Source organism: Mugil cephalus, chromosome 1 (assembly GCF_022458985.1).
Source record: "Mugil cephalus isolate CIBA_MC_2020 chromosome 1, CIBA_Mcephalus_1.1, whole genome shotgun sequence".
Classification (NCBI taxonomy): domain Eukaryota; kingdom Metazoa; phylum Chordata; class Actinopteri; order Mugiliformes; family Mugilidae; genus Mugil; species Mugil cephalus.
Genome location: NC_061770.1, coordinates 35,868,058 through 35,885,831, shown reverse-complemented (window position 1 = coordinate 35,885,831; position 17,774 = coordinate 35,868,058). Strand labels below are relative to the sequence as shown.

The window sequence follows — 17,774 nt, the reverse complement described above, 5'->3', positions numbered from 1 at the left end:
AGTGATCAGCCTGTAACAACTGAGGGTAGCTATTATTGGAAGGCAGGCAGGTCTAAGATCTGTGCTCAAGGTGACACTTTAAAAAAATAAATAAATAACACAAATGTAGGGGAAGAAGAAATAATCTTGTATATACATTAAAGTAGTAAATTAAAAATATAAAATGACAATAATTCAACCTCAGAAGATTAAATTGTAAAGCAAGGCCACCAGGGTTTGATGTGACTATAATTAGATATTTATTAAAGAAGCAAACTGTATAAAAGTACATGGGATTTAGTTACAGATCACTTACACCTTTAGATTCATTTGTATGCAGATGTTGGTGCTGGAGTGTTGACTCATCAAGATTGTTGCTATAGACCCTTCACAGCTTGTAAACAATGTGACGTTTTTTTCAGGGGCGGAGCTTATCTGGAGGCAAAACAAAACACTACAGCCTGTAAACGGTGGTTAGCATATTTCAACTGTTTGACTGTTTTGGTAAGAATGGACAAGGAAAGACGAGTGTTACCAAAGGACACAGAGGGGACGAAGTCTGGTCTGTTTTTATCAACTGAATCCAACAAAGATATTACAAGAAGTAAATGGAACCACTGTGGAGGGTAACATAGTAAATATAATTTCTGCTTGGACACGACTGAAACATACAGCTAACGTAGCGTTGGCTAGCAGTTAGCATTAGCATGTATCAAGAATCTTCCAAACAATAATTAACTCAACTTTGCCAACTTTGTCACAGTTAAGTCTAACTCATAACGTTATCCAGGCTGAAACTGGTAGTGTGTTAGATATTAATCTTATCTTAATCCAGATATCACGTGTGCGCTGCAAACAGGAAGTTGTAGTTGATTGTCTCCCTCCAGTCATTTCTTTTAATCGCGTTCAACCAAAGTTCTCTATGACTGGCAGTGGCTGATATGCGATAAAATTTCAAGTTTGTGTTTTTGCACCAAAAAAATTACACCTCAAGCTCCTCTTTATTTTGCCTCCAGCTAACGACATGACATCACAGTGATGCAGGCCATGAAAGGGTCTATTGGCTTGAAATTAATAGTAACTAATCTATTGACTAAAGACTTGATTTCGACATTTAATAATAATAATAATGATAATAACAAGTCAATTTGGCCTTTAAACCTGAAATAGCAAAATAAGCAAAATATAATTTAAATAAATTTGCATTACAAAATATATAATTTTATGGGATAAAATATGGAAATCCACTTGATTGCATCAGATGGTAATTCCGTCTAAAGCTCTGCCTCCACTGGCAGGACGAATGATGAGCGGTGATTTGTTGCTGCTGCTGTCATTCATATCCGGGTTAAAAATGGGAAACATGGCCTCAGTGAACTGGAACTGTGTGAAGGAGTAAAGGTGCGATTTGGCCCCTGCGTCGTAGAAAGACACCGTCCCGTCCTCGTAGTCCAAAAACACTCCAATCACCCGAGGCCTCCGGGAGACACACAGCAGCTTCGCCTGTCCTGCACACGCCCGGTACTCATTGCCGTTCCTCAAACAAATCGCCCAGTAACCGTACTCTGGGCACAACGTGACCAGGCCTTTCCTGTTGACTGACTCTCGAGCTACGCCCAAATCCCACGCTGTTTTATCTCCCACGTCCACCTCCCAGTAGTGTCTGCCTGTGGTGAAACCCTGTGTGACAAGAGAGACTCACGCTAGTGAAACAGGAAGGCATTCATTCAGGGACACACACACACAAACCACAACTTTATTTACCCTGAGGGCAAGAACACATGGCGCTGTGTCGAAACGCTCTGGTGTATTAGGCAGTTTTTGTTCCACCTCTCCATCCTTGACTTGTCTCCCATCCTTTGATATAACCAGCCAAGGATTAGCCGTCCTTGGGTCCAGATGAACATCAGCTGGTAGACAGAGATGTCACATTATTAGAATACAGCATTACTCCTAATACTGTAAAGGAAATTTTCCATCTATTGCATCCATCACTTGAGGCTGGACACTAAATGACAAATTCTCTCTCAGTATTCTACATTTACACCGATCAGCCACAACATTAAAACCACTGACAGGAGAAGTAAATAACATCGACCATCTAGTGACAATTCAGTGTTCTGCTGGGAAACCTTTGGATCTTTATGTGGATGTTACTTAGACATGTACCACCCACCTAGACCAGACCAGACCAGACCAGACCAGGCAACCCCACCCTATAATAATGACACTCCTTGATAGCAGCAGCCACAAGGACAAAACTCAAAAAACATGAAAAACAGCACATGGTGTTGACCAGGCCTCCAAATTTACCAGATCCCAAACTGATCAGGTATCTGTGGGGTGATCCAAAGAGACCCGTCCCCTCAACACATAGGATTCAAAGGCCCCCACTAACAACATTACGTTGCCCTGAGAAGGCCCATGTCCATTCTCTGATGGAGGCACAAGGGACACCTACACAATATTAAGCCGGCGGTCATAATGTTATGCCTGATTGGTGTATATACTGATTTATAAACTACGTCTTAAAGTAAAAAGTGATTGATTTACCTGCGTACCGCTGCATCTTCTCGTGCTCTGGAAGTTAATACAGACACATGACCAAAAAAGGAACGATCCACGTGTTTAACCGCTGTTGTTTTATGATGCAGTGACACCGACATTAAGATATTTCTAGAAGCCGACCTCGAATAGAAAGCCTTTTCAGCTCCGACTGCAGCTGCTGTTCAATGTTGGTCACTTCTCTCCTTAAAATCCCCAAGCACGTGTCTGAATGTACGATGGTCTCAGAGCAGGCTTTGAAAGGTGGAGGAGAACCCAGAGCTGGAAACCTCTGATAAAAAGGAGGCAGACAAGATGGGATGAAATCAACAGAGCGGGACATCTGTTAAATGAAAGATAGAGAGATGCTCGTCGTGTTGATTGTGCATCTACTCAGATTTAACCTGCCGACCTGCACAAGATGAAGGTGGTCCTCTGTGTGGAGCAGCTGCTCCATCTCCTTTCTTCTCATCTGCAGCTCGACGATTTCCAGCTCCAGCTCCGTGATGAGCCGGGCGGCCCGCTGCTCCGCGGACGCCTGCGTCCTCTGGATGGTCTCCACCAGCTCAGCTCGACTTTTCTCCACGGTGTGAAACAGAGCAGAGAAAACCTCCATGCTCTCTTCTATGTCCCTCTTGGAGATCTCCTGAGGGATTTGAATGAGGACGACAAATCAATTATAGACCAAAAAACGAGTAACAAGACGGAACGACGTTCTGATAGGTGGTGCTTTTAATTTTACAGGTGCTGTAGTAGTAATAGTAGTTTCTCTCATTAATCATTCTCTAACAGATTCTTATATTTTAAAGGTGCAATTTTAACTTTTATTGTGAAGGCCAACCTTTCCTGTATGGCCATTATGTCGACTCACTTTGCTGAGCTCCACAGATTGTTTGATCTCCTCCACTTTCTTTCGTCTGTCCTGGATCATCTGCTGAACATCAGCCTCAACCCTTTTCATCTGAACCTGAACGTCCACACATAGAGGAAAAAAAACACAAAACAGTTCACATGAAAGGCTTCAAAGCTTCAAAGCTTCCATAGCATTAAACAGGCTTATGCTGCAGGAGTGTTGACTTTAGGACGACACCTTATTCTCCTGGCTTTCTCTTTCTACGGGGACGGTGTCGTGGGAGCGGTGATCGGTCTCGGTGCAGAGCACACAGACGCACTTCTGGTCGCTCCTGCAGAACAACTCCAAGAGCCTCTGGTGCCTTTTGCACATCCTGCTCTCCAGCGCCGCCACAGGCTCGATCACCCTGTGGGTCTTCAAGGTGGCAACTCTCAGGTGGGGCTCCAGGTGGGCCTCACAGTACGAGGTGAGGCACACCAGGCAGGACTTGGCGGCCTTAGCTCGCGTTCCCACGCACACGTCGCAGTAAACGGCCTTCCCCTCCGCTGGCGCGCCGCCGTTCTGCCTCCTCGCCCGGATCTTATCCGACATTTCCTTGGCGAAAGAGTTCTCACAGAGCTCGGGGCGCCGCTCGAACTCCGTCCGGCACCTGGGGCAGCTGACGGCGCGGCTGTCGCCCCAGCGCGACCTGATGCAGGAGAGGCAGAAGCTGTGGCCGCAGGGGATGGAGACGGGCTCGGAGAACACGTCCTGACAGATGCAGCATTGAAACTGTGCCGCCGACAGGAGGACGTTAGGAGCAGCCATGGCCTCAGAGCTAAAAAAAAAAAAAAAAAAAAAAAGAAAGAGAGAAAGAACATTAACTGATAAGGGGAAGGACATTAATCATTGACATTCTGAATCACAGGGAAGATATTTTGATTTTAGTCACAAAGCATACAATAAAGAGAAATGTTTAAACCTCTTATTACAGGCACTGGGAGCTCTTTTATTGTCCCACTGTGGGATGAATTAAAGGAATGTTTTTTATCTTATCTTATGATATAATATTGTGTATTAACTTGAAACAGTTCAAACTGTCGCTGGCTGACCAAAGTTCAGCAGCAAGGTCATGTGACTCAGGCTCTCTGTTTCAATATTAGCTTGAAACACTGACTCAAAACACCCACTGAGAACTGAGACACTGAGCTACTTCCTAATTTATACGGTTTCATGCAAATTCAGTACGCACACACACACACACACACACACACACACACACACACACACACACACACACACACACACACACACACACACAAACATATATATATAAAAAACTCCCATAACAAGCAGCACACCTCACCACAGATTAAACACTACCCACAGATTAAACAATAATAGCTTAAGTTATAAGTGCTCCGTATCTGTGAAGTATTGCAGAAATATTACAGATTTACAGTACGTTGAATCAAAACGCAGAAAGACACAGAATCCATCAATCATTTGGTTTTCATTTTACCTGTTTTCCATGGAAGTTGACCTCTGAGGTAGCAAAGGCAAATACTGGCACACTGAGTGTTTGAAGCCAGAGTCCTCCCCATGTAGCCTGGACCACTCCCTCTGGATCTGTTTTGTTCCCACAGGAGCTTTTTTTTTTTTTTTTTGCATGTTGTTCCAGGGTGGGAGGAGCAAAGTCTGAATCGGATACTCGAAGGGACTGAATGGTGTAGTATTTCTTTGTAACTCATTATCCATTCATAATGCGTAGGTAGACAGACAGACAGATGTTTATTTATACAGAGGGAAGTATTTGAATAAGTTTAAATTTTTTTATTTCAGTTTGACAAACAATATCATAAAAGATAGGATACAATTTTAACATATACTAACACTTCTGACAGTCATAACTATATATTGCACGGCATTGCACATCAGTTCTCCTCCTTTCCATCGCCTTTTCTCTACTAGTGGTAGGTTAGGATGTGAGGTAGGACCTGGGATTACACATGAAAAACTAAACGTGGTTAGAGAAAACATTCAAAACTCAAAAGCACGTTTGCTGGTCTCATGGCTGAACCGACCGAACCTTCAGGGACAACGACTGTGGCGACACTCCGTATTGTCTGAAGAACTAGATGAAATAAAAGACAGAAACAAAACAGCATGCAGCATATATCAACATTAGTACTGGAAAAATGCAGTTTTATGTCACTTGAATTGAAATAAATAAACAGAAGTTCATCTCACCTGCTCCAACAAAACCTGTAGCTCTGACTCTGACAGCTGACCAAATGACCTTAATCTTACGTTCAACACAACAACATAAACTGTTGACAAAAAATACACAATAAGTTATAAAAAAAATAACAGCAGGACACAGTAAAATGATATGTAATATATGCAAATACTAAAAATTATTTAAAATAACTATAACTTATGCACAAACATAATGTACATTTATGCTCTTCAAGGATATGGACACTATTAAATAAACTATATTCAGCATAGTAATGCTATATACGTTATGTATTATTAACTCTACTGTACCATTATAATTAATGTATTTTTCAATTAATGAGAAATTGTAAATTATGAAACAATAACAATTATCCATACTTTCACCAAAACGATACTTACAAGGCCCTTTTTTTCGTGTGAAGTCATGTTTCATTTTCGAGGGGCGATGTTTGCATGAAAAGAAGAATACATTACGATGAATTAATGTCCAGTTTATAACTTTTGCAACATGTTTCTCTGCAGTATCAGTTGTACTGAGGCGAGTTATGCTTTTAAATTGACTTTGCAGAACAGAGTGACAGGCACATGAACGAGGAACAAGGAAATAAAGCATGAAAACTGAGAAGCAGATGTTAACTTCTAGGCAGGAGGAAGAGGAAAGATTTTCATACCAAACAACAACACTTTTGATTCCGGTTAGTGCTATGTGGTGTCTTGTTTGAGCTACTACTGATGCCAACTAGGCTCAAATACCATTAGTGAGCCATAAACCTATTTTTATTTTCAGTACAACATTAAATGATTAATTTATCATTAGTATTTTGTCATGTGTAAATGAGTGCTCATTAATCACATAAAACGTATCTTACCAGTGGCTACTGTGACGCTGACTCCACTGCTTCTGATGTTCTCAAACACAGAGAAGAGAGTGAATGTGTATGTAGTTCCAGCAGTGAGAGATGAGACTGTGTGAGTTACTGGTCCATCTCCAGTTGGTGCGATGATGTTTGTCTCTGTACCATTAAACTGGAGAATAAAGCTGACATTGTTGTTGACTTTATTCCACTGCAGAGTGATACTGGTCTCATTTTGTCCTAATGATCTGAAGCTTCCTGCGTTTTGAGGAGCTGAAACAAAAAGAAAACATTTTTGTAAACAAAACATTGGACCTGTGAAGTCTTTTTTTTGGGGGGCTCCATTTTGCATCCCACATAGATATAATATGATGGTGACGAGAAGGAGCACAACAACAGAGAAAAGCTGTATCCTACTCTATAAAGCACACTATTATTGTTCAAGAAAAGGAAATCTGAAAACACTGATTTGACTATCTGTTCATTCTACCTAGTTTTCTCATGTTTTTATAGTGGGACCATTTTGAATCCAACGTGAACAACTCTGATGCTTAATGCGAGGAAAACTAAATTGAAGATATTCTACTTTTCTTTGATCCAATTGCCATGTATTGTATTAAATATATCATAATTTTTTGTTGAGGAAAACAATATCAACATATTGGGTCCATTTTGCCTCCCACATGCTGAAATTATGATAGTAGTGAAATAGGATGCAGGTTCTTGAAAACAGACCGCCACTATATTCAGCTTTCACGTTTTCTATAGATCACTTATCTGAAATATATCTTACCAGTGACTGCTGTAAGTTGTAATCCACTGCTTCTGACATTCTCAATCACAGAGAAGAGAGTGAATGTGTATGTAGTTCCAGCAGTGAGAGATGAGACTGTGTGAGTTATTGGTCCATCTCCAGTTGGTGTGATGATGTTTGTCTCTATACCATTAAACTGGAGAATAAAGCTGACATTGTTGTTGACTTTGTTCCACTGCAGAGTGATACTGGTCTCATTTTGTCCTATTGATGTGAAGCTACCTGTGTTTTGAGGAGCTGAAACAAAAAGAAAACATTTTTGTAAACAAAACCTTGGGCCTGTGAAGTCTTTTTTTTTTTGCACCATTTTGCATCCCACATAGATAAAATATGATGGTGATGGGAAGAGAAAAGCTGTATCCTACTCTATAAAGCACACTATCATTGTTCAAGAATAGAAAATCTGAAAACATTGTATTGACTATCTGTTCATTCTTCCTGAGTTTTCCCATGTTTTTATAGTGGGACTATTTTGAATCCAACATAAACAATTCTGATGCTGAATGCGCGGAAAACTAAATCGAAGATAGTCTACTTCTCTTGAGCAATTGCCATGGATTGTGTTAAATATATCATAATTGTTCGTTGAGGAAAAAAATATTAACATATTGGGTCCATTTTGCACCACACATGCCAAAGTTATGATAATGGTGATATAAAATACAGGTTTTTGAAAACAGACCGCCACTATATTCAGCTTTCATGTTTTCTATAGATCACTTATCTTGAACATATCTTACCAGTGACTGCTGTAAGTTGTAATCCACTGCTTCTGATGTTCTCAAACACAGAGAAGAGAGTGAATGTGTATGTAGTTCCAGCAGTGAGAGATGAGACTGTGTGAATTACTGGTCCATCTCCAGTTGCTGCAGTGATGTTTGTCTCTGTACCATTAAACTGGAGAATAAAGCTGACATTGTTGTTGACTTTATTCCACTGAAGAGTTATACTTGTCTCATTTTGTCCTATTGATCTGAAGCTATCTGTGTTTTGAGGAGCTGAAACAAAAAGAAAACATTTTTGTAAACAAAACCTTGGACCTGTGAAGTCTTTTTTGGGGGTGCATTTTGCATCCCACATAGATCAAATATAATGGTGATAAAAAGGAAAACAACAACTGAGAAAAAAAGGTCTCCTACTTTATGAAACACACATAGCATAAGAAAAGTGAAAACATGAGAAAAAAAAGCATTAATACATTGAGTACATTATGCATCCCAGATGAATAAATTGTAATACAAGTGATAGAGAATACAAGTTTTTGAAAAAAAAAATGACATCTTTGTTCAGCTTTCATGTCTTCAATGTATCATAATTGGCTGTTAAAGGGGAAAAAAAACAGTATATTGGGTCCATTTTGCATCCCACATGCCGAGATTATACCAGTAGTGATACAGAATTTTGAAAAAAGACCGCCACTATATTCAGCTTTCATATTTTCTGGAGATCAATTAATTTAAAGATATCTTACCAGTGACTGCTTTAAGTTGTAATCCACTGCTTCTGATGTTCTCAAACACAGAGAAGAGAGTGAATGTGTATGTAGTTCCAGCAGTGAGAGATGAGACTGTGTGATTTACTGGTCCATCTCCAGTTGGTGCCATGATGTTTGTCTCTGTACCATTAAACTGGAGAATAAAGCTGACATTGTTGTTGACTTTATTCCACTGCAGAGTGATACTAGTCTCATTTTGCCCTATTGATCTGAAGCTAGCTGTGTTTCGAGGAGCTGAAACACAAAAGAAGACATTTTTGTAAACTTAACCTTGGACCTGTGAAGTCTTTTGTGAGAGTGCATTTTGCATCCCACATAGATCAAATATAATTGTGATAACAAGGAAAACAACAACTAAGAAAAAAAGGTCTCCTACTTAATGAAACACACATAGCATAAGAAAAGTGAAAACATGAGAAAAAAAAGCATTAATACATTGAGTACATTATGCATCCCAGATGAATAAATTCGAATAATAGTGATAGAGAATACAACTTTTTTAAAAAGATGACAACTATATTCAGCTTTCATAATTAAATATATCATAATTGGCTGTTGAGTAAAAAGAAAAAAAAAAAACAATGTATTGGGTCCATTTTGCATCCCACATGCCAAGGTTATACTGGTAGTGATACAGAATGCAGGTTCTTGAAAACAGACCGCCACTATATTCAGCTTTCATGTTTTCTGTAGATCAATTATCTTAAACATATCTTACCAGTAACTGCTGTAAGTTGTAATCCACTGCTTCTGAAATTCTCAATCACAGAGAAGAGAGTGAATGTGTATGTAGTTCCAGCAGTGAGAGATGAGACTGTGTGAATTACTGGTCCATCTCCAGTTGCTGCAGTGATGTTTGTCTCTGTACCATTAAACTGGAGAATAAAGCTGACATTGTTGTTGACTTTATTCCACTGAAGAGTTATACTGTCTCATTTTGTCCTATTGATCTGAAGCTACTGTGTTTTGAGGAGCTGAAACAAAAGAAGACATTTTTGTAAACAAAACCTTGGACCTGTGAAGTCTTTTTTGGGGTGCATTTTGCATCCACATAGATCAAATATAATGGTGATAAAAAGGAAAACAACAACTGAGAAAAAAAGGTCTCCTACTTATGAAACACACATAGCATAAGAAAAGTGAAAACATGAGAAAAAAAACATTAAAATTGAGTCATTTGCATCCAGATGAATAAATTGAATAATAGTGATAGAGAATACAACTTTTTTAAAAAGATGACAACTATATTCAGCTTTCATGTTTAAATATATCATAATTGGCTGTGAGTAAAAAGAAAAAAAACAATTATTGGGTCCATTTTGCATCCCACATGCCAAGGTTATACGGTAGTGATACAGAATGAGTTCTTGAAAAAGACCGCCACTATATTCAGCTTTCATGTTTTCTGTAGATCAATTATCTTAAACATATCTTACCAGTAACTGCTGTAAGTTGTAATCCACTGCTTCTGAATTCTCAATCACAGAGAAGAGAGTGAATGTGTATGTAGTTCCAGCAGTGAGAGATGAGACTGTGTGATTACTGGTCCATCTCCAGTTGTGCATGATGTTTGTCTCTGTACCATTAAACTGGAGGAATAAAGCTGACATTGTTGTTGACTTTATTCCACTGCAGAGTGATACTTGTCTCATTTTGTCCTATTGATCTGAAGCTATCTGTGTTTTGAGGAGCTGAAACAAAAAGAAGACATTTTTGTAAACAAAACCTTGGACCTGTGAAGTCTTTTTTGGGGGTGCATTTTGCATCCCACATAGATCAAATATAATGGTGATAAAAAGGAAAACAACAACTGAGAAAAAAAGGTCTCCTACTTTATGAAACACACATAGCATAAGAAAAGTGAAAACATGAGGAAAAAAAATCATTATTAAATTGAGTCCATTTTGCATCCCAGATGAATAAATTCGAATAATAGTGATAGAGAATACAACTTTTTTAAAAAGATGACAACTATATTCAGCTTTCATGTGTTAAATATATCATAATTGGCTGTTGAGTAAAAAGAAAAAAAAAAAACAATGTATTGGGTCCATTTTGCATCCCACATGCCAAGGTTATACTGGTAGTGATACAGAATGCAGGTTCTTGAAAACAGACCGCCACTATATTCAGCTTTCATGTTTTCTGTAGATCAATTATCTTAAACATATCTTACCAGTAACTGCTGTAAGTTGTAATCCACTGCTTCTGACATTCTCAATCACAGAGAAGAGAGTGAATGTGTATGTAGTTCCAGCAGTGAGAGATGAGACTGTGTGAATTACTGGTCCATCTCCAGTTGCTGCAGTGATGTTTGTCTCTGTACCATTAAACTGGAGGATGAAGCTGACATTATTGTTGACTTTATTCCACTGCAGAGTGATACTGGTCTCATTTTGTCCTGATGATCTGAAGCTTCCTGTGTTTTGAGGAGCTGAAACAAAAAGAAAACATTTTGTACACAAAACCTTGGGCCTGTGAAGTCTTTTTTTTAATATATATATATATATATATATATATATATATATTTGGCACCATTTTGCATCTCACTAGATCAAATATGATGATGATGAAGTGGAACACAAAGACTGAGAAAAGGTGTCTCCTGTTCTACAAAACACACTATTATTGTTAAAGAATAAGAAACCTGAAAGCATTCATTTGACTTCCTGTTCATTCTACTTGAGTTTACACATGTTTTTATAGTGGGACCATTTTGCATCCAACCTGAACAATTCTGATGCTGAATTTCAGGAAAACAAAATTCAACATATTATACTTCTCTTTGATCAAATTTCCCTGTGTTGTGTTAAATATATTGTAATTGTCTGTAGATATATATTGGGTCCATTTTGCATCCCACATGCCGAAATTATAACAGTAGTGAAACAGAATACAGGTTTTTCTATAGATTACTTATCTTAAACATATCTTACCAGTGACTGCTGTAAGTTGTAATCCACTGCTTCTGATGTTCTCAATCACAGAGAAGAGAGTGAATGTGTATGTAGTTCCAGCAGTGAGAGATGAGACTGTGTGAATTACTGGTCCATCTCCAGTTGGTGCGATGATGTTTGTCTCTGTACCATTAAACTGGAGAATGAAGCTGACATTGTTGTTGACTTTATTCCACTGCAGAGTGATACTAGTCTCATTTTGTCCTATTGATCTGAAGGTATCTGTATTTTGAGGAGCTGAAACAAAAAAGAAGATATTTTTGTTAACCGAACCTTGGACCTGTGAAGTCTTTTTTGGAGGTGCATTTTGCATCCCACATAGATCAAATATAATGGTGATAATAAGGAAAACAACAACTGAGAAAAAACATCTTCTACTTAATGAAACACACATAGCATAAAAAAGTGAAAGCATGAGATAAAAAATCATTAATAAATTGAGTACATTTTGCATCCCACATGAATAAATTCTAATACAAGTGATAGAGAATACAAGTTTTTGAAAAAAGATGACAACTATGTTCAGCTTTCATGTCTTAAATATATCATAATTGTCTGTTGAGAAAAACAAACAAAAAAACAAAGCAATATATTGGGTCCATTTTGCATCCCACATGCCAGGGTTATACTCGTAGTTATACGGAATGCAGGTTCTTGAAAACAGATCGCCACTATATTCAGCTTTCATGTTTTCTGTAGATTATTTATTTTAAAACTATCTTACCAGTAACTGCTGTAAGTTGTAATCCACTGCTTCTGACATTCTCAATCACAGAGAAAAGAGTGAATGTGTATGTAGTTCCAGCAGTGAGAAATGAGACTGTGTGAGTTACTGGTCCATCTCCAGTTGATGCGATGATGTTTGTTTCTGTACCATTAAACTGCAGAATAAAGCTGACATTGTTGTTGACTTTATTCCACTGCAGAGTGATACTGGTCTCATTTTGTCCTATTGATCTGAAGCTATCTGTGTTTCGAAGAGCTGAAACAAAAAGAAGACATTTTTGTAAACAAAACCTTTAGTCTGTGAAGTCTTTTTGTTGGCTCCATTTTGCATCCCACATAGATCAAATATAATGGTGATAAAAAGGAAAACAACAACTGAGAAAAACTATCTGTTCATTCTACCTGAGTTTTCACGTTTTTATAGTGGGACAGTTTTGAATCCAACCTGAACAACTCTGATGCTGAATGCGAGGAAAACTAAATTGAAGATATTCTAAATCAGGTGCATTACTTCTTGAGTAACAGATGAATGGTAAATTGGTGGCACAGTCTTCATCTGACCATCGTCCTTCTTCTGAGCCATTAACCATTGTGGCCACACACCGCTGTAGGCCATCATTTGGTTGCCCTGTAGCCCAGTGTCGAAACAGAGATTCGCTCCCATCGGACCACACTTTTTCCCGGTACAGGCCGATCCACACTAAAGATCCATTTGCCACTTGTGTGATGATGTTATTTTCTGTCTGATTTCGTATGCTGTGAAGGAGTAAAGAGTAGCATACACCCATCAAGGTTAAAGTATGATAACAACCTCACAAGGGCACAAGGGACCTATACAATATTAGGCAGGTGGTCATAATGTTATGCCTGATCGGTCTTTATCAGTATTGAACTCGTACATCTTAACATTTCTTTGAATAGGGACATTGTCTGCACTTTTGTGGTTATGGTGGCTAACTTTGTAGAATATAGAAAAGGGATAAAAAAAAACTAATGAAGCCCTCAAAATATGCGGTCAACATATCAACATCTGATATTCAGAGTACATTAGTAGTGAACATTGTACCTGGCTAGATCAATATAATCCCTCCTGCATATTTTCTGAGCTTCAGTCCAGTTTGCTACTAACTCATTCTTAATATATATTGGTGTTCCATCTGCAGCAGTACCTGGAAACATAGGGATGAATAAACTGAGTCAGGATGGTTTATTTATTGGGATGGTACATATTAATGAACATAAACATTTAAATATGTCACATTATAGCTGGATTCAGTAGGATAAAATATCGCTCCGGTGATTCCAACCAAACAAATGTGTAGGTGCTTTAGGAAATGTTATGCAGAGAGAGGACACATTTAGCCATTTCCTAATGCTTACTCTCTTAGTACAAAATTAAATAAACTTAAACTTAGTACTCACCGTTGTAGCACACAAAGCTCCATTGTACACTGCACTCTATGTCAAACCATGTGCCCAAGTATGGACTCGGAGCAATAAGCGCCACACAGTACTGCTGTCCACCAAGATTGTTGGGCTGATTAGAATACCAGTTTCTGTACATTGTTTCTCCTTCCCCGTAGAAGCTGCTGTCATTCAGAGACCATCTCCAACTGTTCACCAAGTCATCATAGAGACCTATCCAGGCTTTGCCTGTTCAAAAAGATGTTTTAGTTATTCAAACAATTTACAATATTTATGAGCACATTCTGACCAACCAACAATGTCATCCTCCTCAGTGTCATATCAAGGTTCATCAACAAAATGGTATTTTTACATTGTTAAGAACTCACCAGTGTAGTCTGATTGTTTCCCGGTGTTTGTAACAGCGTTAACATCAGCTATGTTTTCTATGGTGGCCAGATCAGTGAAGTTGTTTCTGCAGAATCTCTGAGCCTCAGTCCAGTTCAGCTGCTCGTTCACAAAGTAGTACTGGTGAGACTGGGCAAAGGTGATGCTGACCAGTGCTCCTAAAACAAAAGATATTCTGGTTCTCACTTTATAAGTGTATATACTTTCAATGTACTATTACAGTGAATGTAAACATTTGATTAGATTTTATTAAGGATTCCCTTTAGCTGGTGTCATAGCAAACAGCGAGTATTCCTGGGGTCCACACAAAAACATTTAAAAAATATAAAGAAAATACATTGAAAAATCATGCTATGCAAATACAGTGCTAGATAAAAAGATTTTAGATTATTTAAAAGTAAATTTACTGTCGATGCTACAGAGGTCTTATGGCAGGTGGTTCCAGAGAGACAGTGCTCTATAAATAAAAGTCCTCATTAAAACATTAGTACTCAGGAGAGAATTTGTTGAACATCACTGACATTCAAACTATAGTTTTGAAGACTGCTTAAGTTTTAAGAGTTTTAAAAATCAAACAAGAGGCACCTACCTGACAGCGCAATGAAGAACAGTCCATAATCCATGAGTTAAACCTTTGAAAGATGCATAATGTTAATCAATTCTAAAATGTGTAATTTAAAGTTGCATTATCCTGTCACAGTTCACATCATAGACTTGTGGATCCGTGAAATTGTATACAACTGTACTATATACACTTACCCACCACTTTATGTACAAAAACTACTTGAAACAAATACATTCTAATAAAACAATCCTGCTCTAAATCGTAGCTTCATGACTGTAACAAAGTTCAGTTTACTTTGAAACAAGATGTTAACTATGAACAATAAACCACAGCCTCCACAAAGAAAACACAGCTGAATCAGAAGCTCTGTCAGTTCTTAAATCTTATCTTATCATATAGATTTTAAATCTACCTTGTACCTAATGAAGTGGCTGGTGAGTGTCTACATATTTACAATATATCTGGAAGTCTCTATATAAAGTTAGAGGTTTTACTTACCGTTGTCTTTTCCTCCTCGTCCTACTTAAAATACAACACTTCAGACGCAGCACTTGAAACCTCTTAAATATTCGTTAACGTGTGTGTCTATGCACTCTGCACTTGATGCTGTAATTCAGCGGTTAATGTCTATCAGCGCTCATCTGCTGTCAGTGTTTAAAGTTCTCACATGCCTCAACTCTTAGAGACAAAACCCTAAGTGCTGGAACCAGGAAATAAAAGATAAAGCAGATTTTCTTTCCTCTCTCTCTCTGCACTAAGTTCCCTCCTCTGATGGAAAGGTATGCAGACAAACCCAGCTGGTTAAAATCTGCCTGCATATTCTTCTCCATGTCGTAGCACAGAGCTGCATCATTATGGCACTCATGTTACATTTAAAATGAATCTGTTATGCTGAGGTGGTAGTGGCAGTAGCGAGCTCTTCTATTCTTTCAAGGAATCTATGCCAAAAGGAAGAAGTTATGCCTTTGTGTTGAAAGATTTATTTACAGACAAAGGTTGCTTCCTTCTTCCTGGTTGACATTTGTCATGGTGTTATCACAGTTAGGTTGCAAACTGTACCTAACATTTTTATCCCTATTGTTTGATGTGTGTTAGACTGTAGATTGGTTTCAGATGTGACATAACGCCCTGTGATGAGTCATAACGAGTACTTTGAACAGCAGCTCTATGTGTGATTCTGTTTTAATATCCTAATATTTTGCAGCTTTGTTGTTCATTGTATGTGATGTCTAAACTGCTGTGTTAAAAAATAACCCAACCTATAACCCAAGGGTTGGTCAATGATGGGACAGAGCACATGCTGGGTTACTTTGACTCAAGTGGTTGGGTGAGCTTCGTTGCTCATTTGACCCAACCCAATGAGTAAAAGTAACCCCATTCAGGTTATCTCATTGCATTACTACTTTTACATTTAAAAATCAAAAATACATTATTTGTTATCATAAATGATCAAACTAAAATAAAGGCCACTGCTAACTTTCATTTAGTGGCAATTTCAATGACAATTTGGAAACAAACATAGTGTAAATTCACATTCAGAACCAATATATTCAAGTTTAGATCAAAACAACATTTCCAAATCAAAACTCACTCACTCTGAAACACTCTCTAGACCAGGGGGGTCCTGAACCACCACACATTAAATTGTGAAATTCAAAGAGCTATCGTTATAGTTAGATAGAGAATCTTAGTTTAATTTAAATCTTAATATTGTTAATAAATGTCAGAGAATAAAAAAATTAAACCCACTTATGAACCATGATTGTGAATTATATTAAGTTTGAAACTATTAAAAATGTAAGCAAACATTCAATTTAACCAACTAGAAAATTCTTGTGCCTGAGGTGCTCTTCAGTCCCCTGTCTGGTCAATCAGATCCAGACAAAACTGGACAGTAAGGGGTATTCACACCAGAAAGTCAGATAGTTCATTTGATTTGGTCCGGCCCCTTAAAAAAAAAAAAGGTTCGGTTTCTATTCACATTGCATTTTTTGAAAAGTGGACCAACTGTAAACAAACCCACGTGTTTCCTGTAGCCGGTCAATTACTGGATAAAAATTATGGGCGGGATCTTTGGCCAAGTTTTTTCACTTTAAGCCGACACTGCGTCTGAGTCCGGGTAAAACCTATCTCGCACATTCTCTCTGCGATTTTTGTGTGTCAAGCAGCTGATACATGCTCTCCTCCGACCATATATCGAGGAGGCAGTGCATCTCTTCTGTGCCCCACGTTGACCGACGGCTCATTCTTCGTATGAAATAGAAACAAATGGATGAATGAATAAATGAAACAACTGATGACCGATCACAACATTTATTGTAACTTTTTTGTTCCTGGTATACCAGTTAGCGATCAATCGCACATTTTTGTTTTTTTTCTTGTTTTTGCTGACGAACCTGTCGCTTATTTTTTGTTTGGACACCTGCGGCGAATGGATTATATTAAGTTTGTTTAACTTCATGGTATTGGCGGTCTCAAGTTAAATGAACGTAATATAATTTAAAAATTAAACATTTAAGTTAGGGTTGATGTGGCATTTTTTTTTCCCGTTAGATTTGGAATTATTCTGAATTTACATGATGTAAAAAACGATATTAATTCTGTTTATTAAATGCAGGACGCCCTACACGTGTCGGGCTTTTGTGTGTTGTATTGGTGGTTTCAAAGGGGGGTCAGTTTTTCCGTAAGATATTAATTACATAAAAAGGTACCGGAAAAGGTTCAGATTGCATTCACAGGACAAACGAATGTACCAGGGTTCGTCACGGACTCTGGTGCGGACCCAACAAGTGAACCAAGTTCCAGCTGCAGAGGTGGTCTTGATTCACTTGTTGGGTCCGCAGCAGAGTCCGCTGATTTGTATTCACACCTACCCAAAAGGTCCACACTAGAGAAAAAGTCAGTTTCAAGCGGACTAAACAAGCCTGGTTTGAGTACGACCTAAATGAGCGGGAA

General features: G+C 38.3%; 3 protein-coding genes and 1 long non-coding RNA gene across 4 annotated transcripts; all 4 read right to left on the bottom strand.

Annotated features, from left to right (window-relative positions):
- Window positions 1–215: 215 nt before the first annotated feature.
- Window positions 216–4,964, bottom strand: LOC125018515 (E3 ubiquitin-protein ligase TRIM39-like). The gene is made up of 8 exons (XM_047602492.1): window positions 4,878–4,964; window positions 3,614–4,193; window positions 3,395–3,490; window positions 2,936–3,169; window positions 2,668–2,815; window positions 2,533–2,559; window positions 1,744–1,889; window positions 216–1,659 (listed from the first exon to the last, which is right to left on the bottom strand). The coding sequence occupies exons 1-8, from the start codon at window positions 4,886–4,888 to the stop codon at window positions 1,237–1,239; spliced, it is 1,665 nt and encodes a 554-aa protein (XP_047458448.1). The 5' UTR covers window positions 4,889–4,964; the 3' UTR covers window positions 216–1,236.
- A 129-nt stretch (window positions 4,965–5,093) lies between these two features.
- Window positions 5,094–8,223, bottom strand: LOC125007262 (receptor-type tyrosine-protein phosphatase H-like). Its single transcript, XM_047584007.1, has 7 exons — window positions 8,215–8,223; window positions 8,005–8,146; window positions 7,244–7,501; window positions 6,466–6,723; window positions 5,996–6,001; window positions 5,606–5,685; window positions 5,094–5,489 (listed from the first exon to the last, which is right to left on the bottom strand). Exons 1-7 carry the CDS (start codon window positions 8,221–8,223, stop codon window positions 5,424–5,426), a joined length of 819 nt encoding a protein of 272 aa, XP_047439963.1. The 3' UTR covers window positions 5,094–5,423.
- Window positions 8,224–8,236: 13 nt separating this feature from the next.
- On the bottom strand, window positions 8,237–9,588 carry LOC124997279. Its single transcript, XR_007110942.1, has 3 exons — window positions 9,478–9,588; window positions 8,736–8,993; window positions 8,237–8,262 (listed from the first exon to the last, which is right to left on the bottom strand). It is a non-coding gene; the product is annotated as an uncharacterized LOC124997279 (long non-coding RNA).
- Window positions 9,589–13,853: 4,265 nt separating this feature from the next.
- LOC125007189 (lithostathine-like) lies at window positions 13,854–14,877 on the bottom strand. Its single transcript, XM_047583880.1, has 3 exons — window positions 14,844–14,877; window positions 14,236–14,412; window positions 13,854–14,095 (listed from the first exon to the last, which is right to left on the bottom strand). Exons 1-3 carry the CDS (start codon window positions 14,875–14,877, stop codon window positions 13,854–13,856), a joined length of 453 nt encoding a protein of 150 aa, XP_047439836.1.
- Window positions 14,878–17,774: the final 2,897 nt, after the last annotated feature.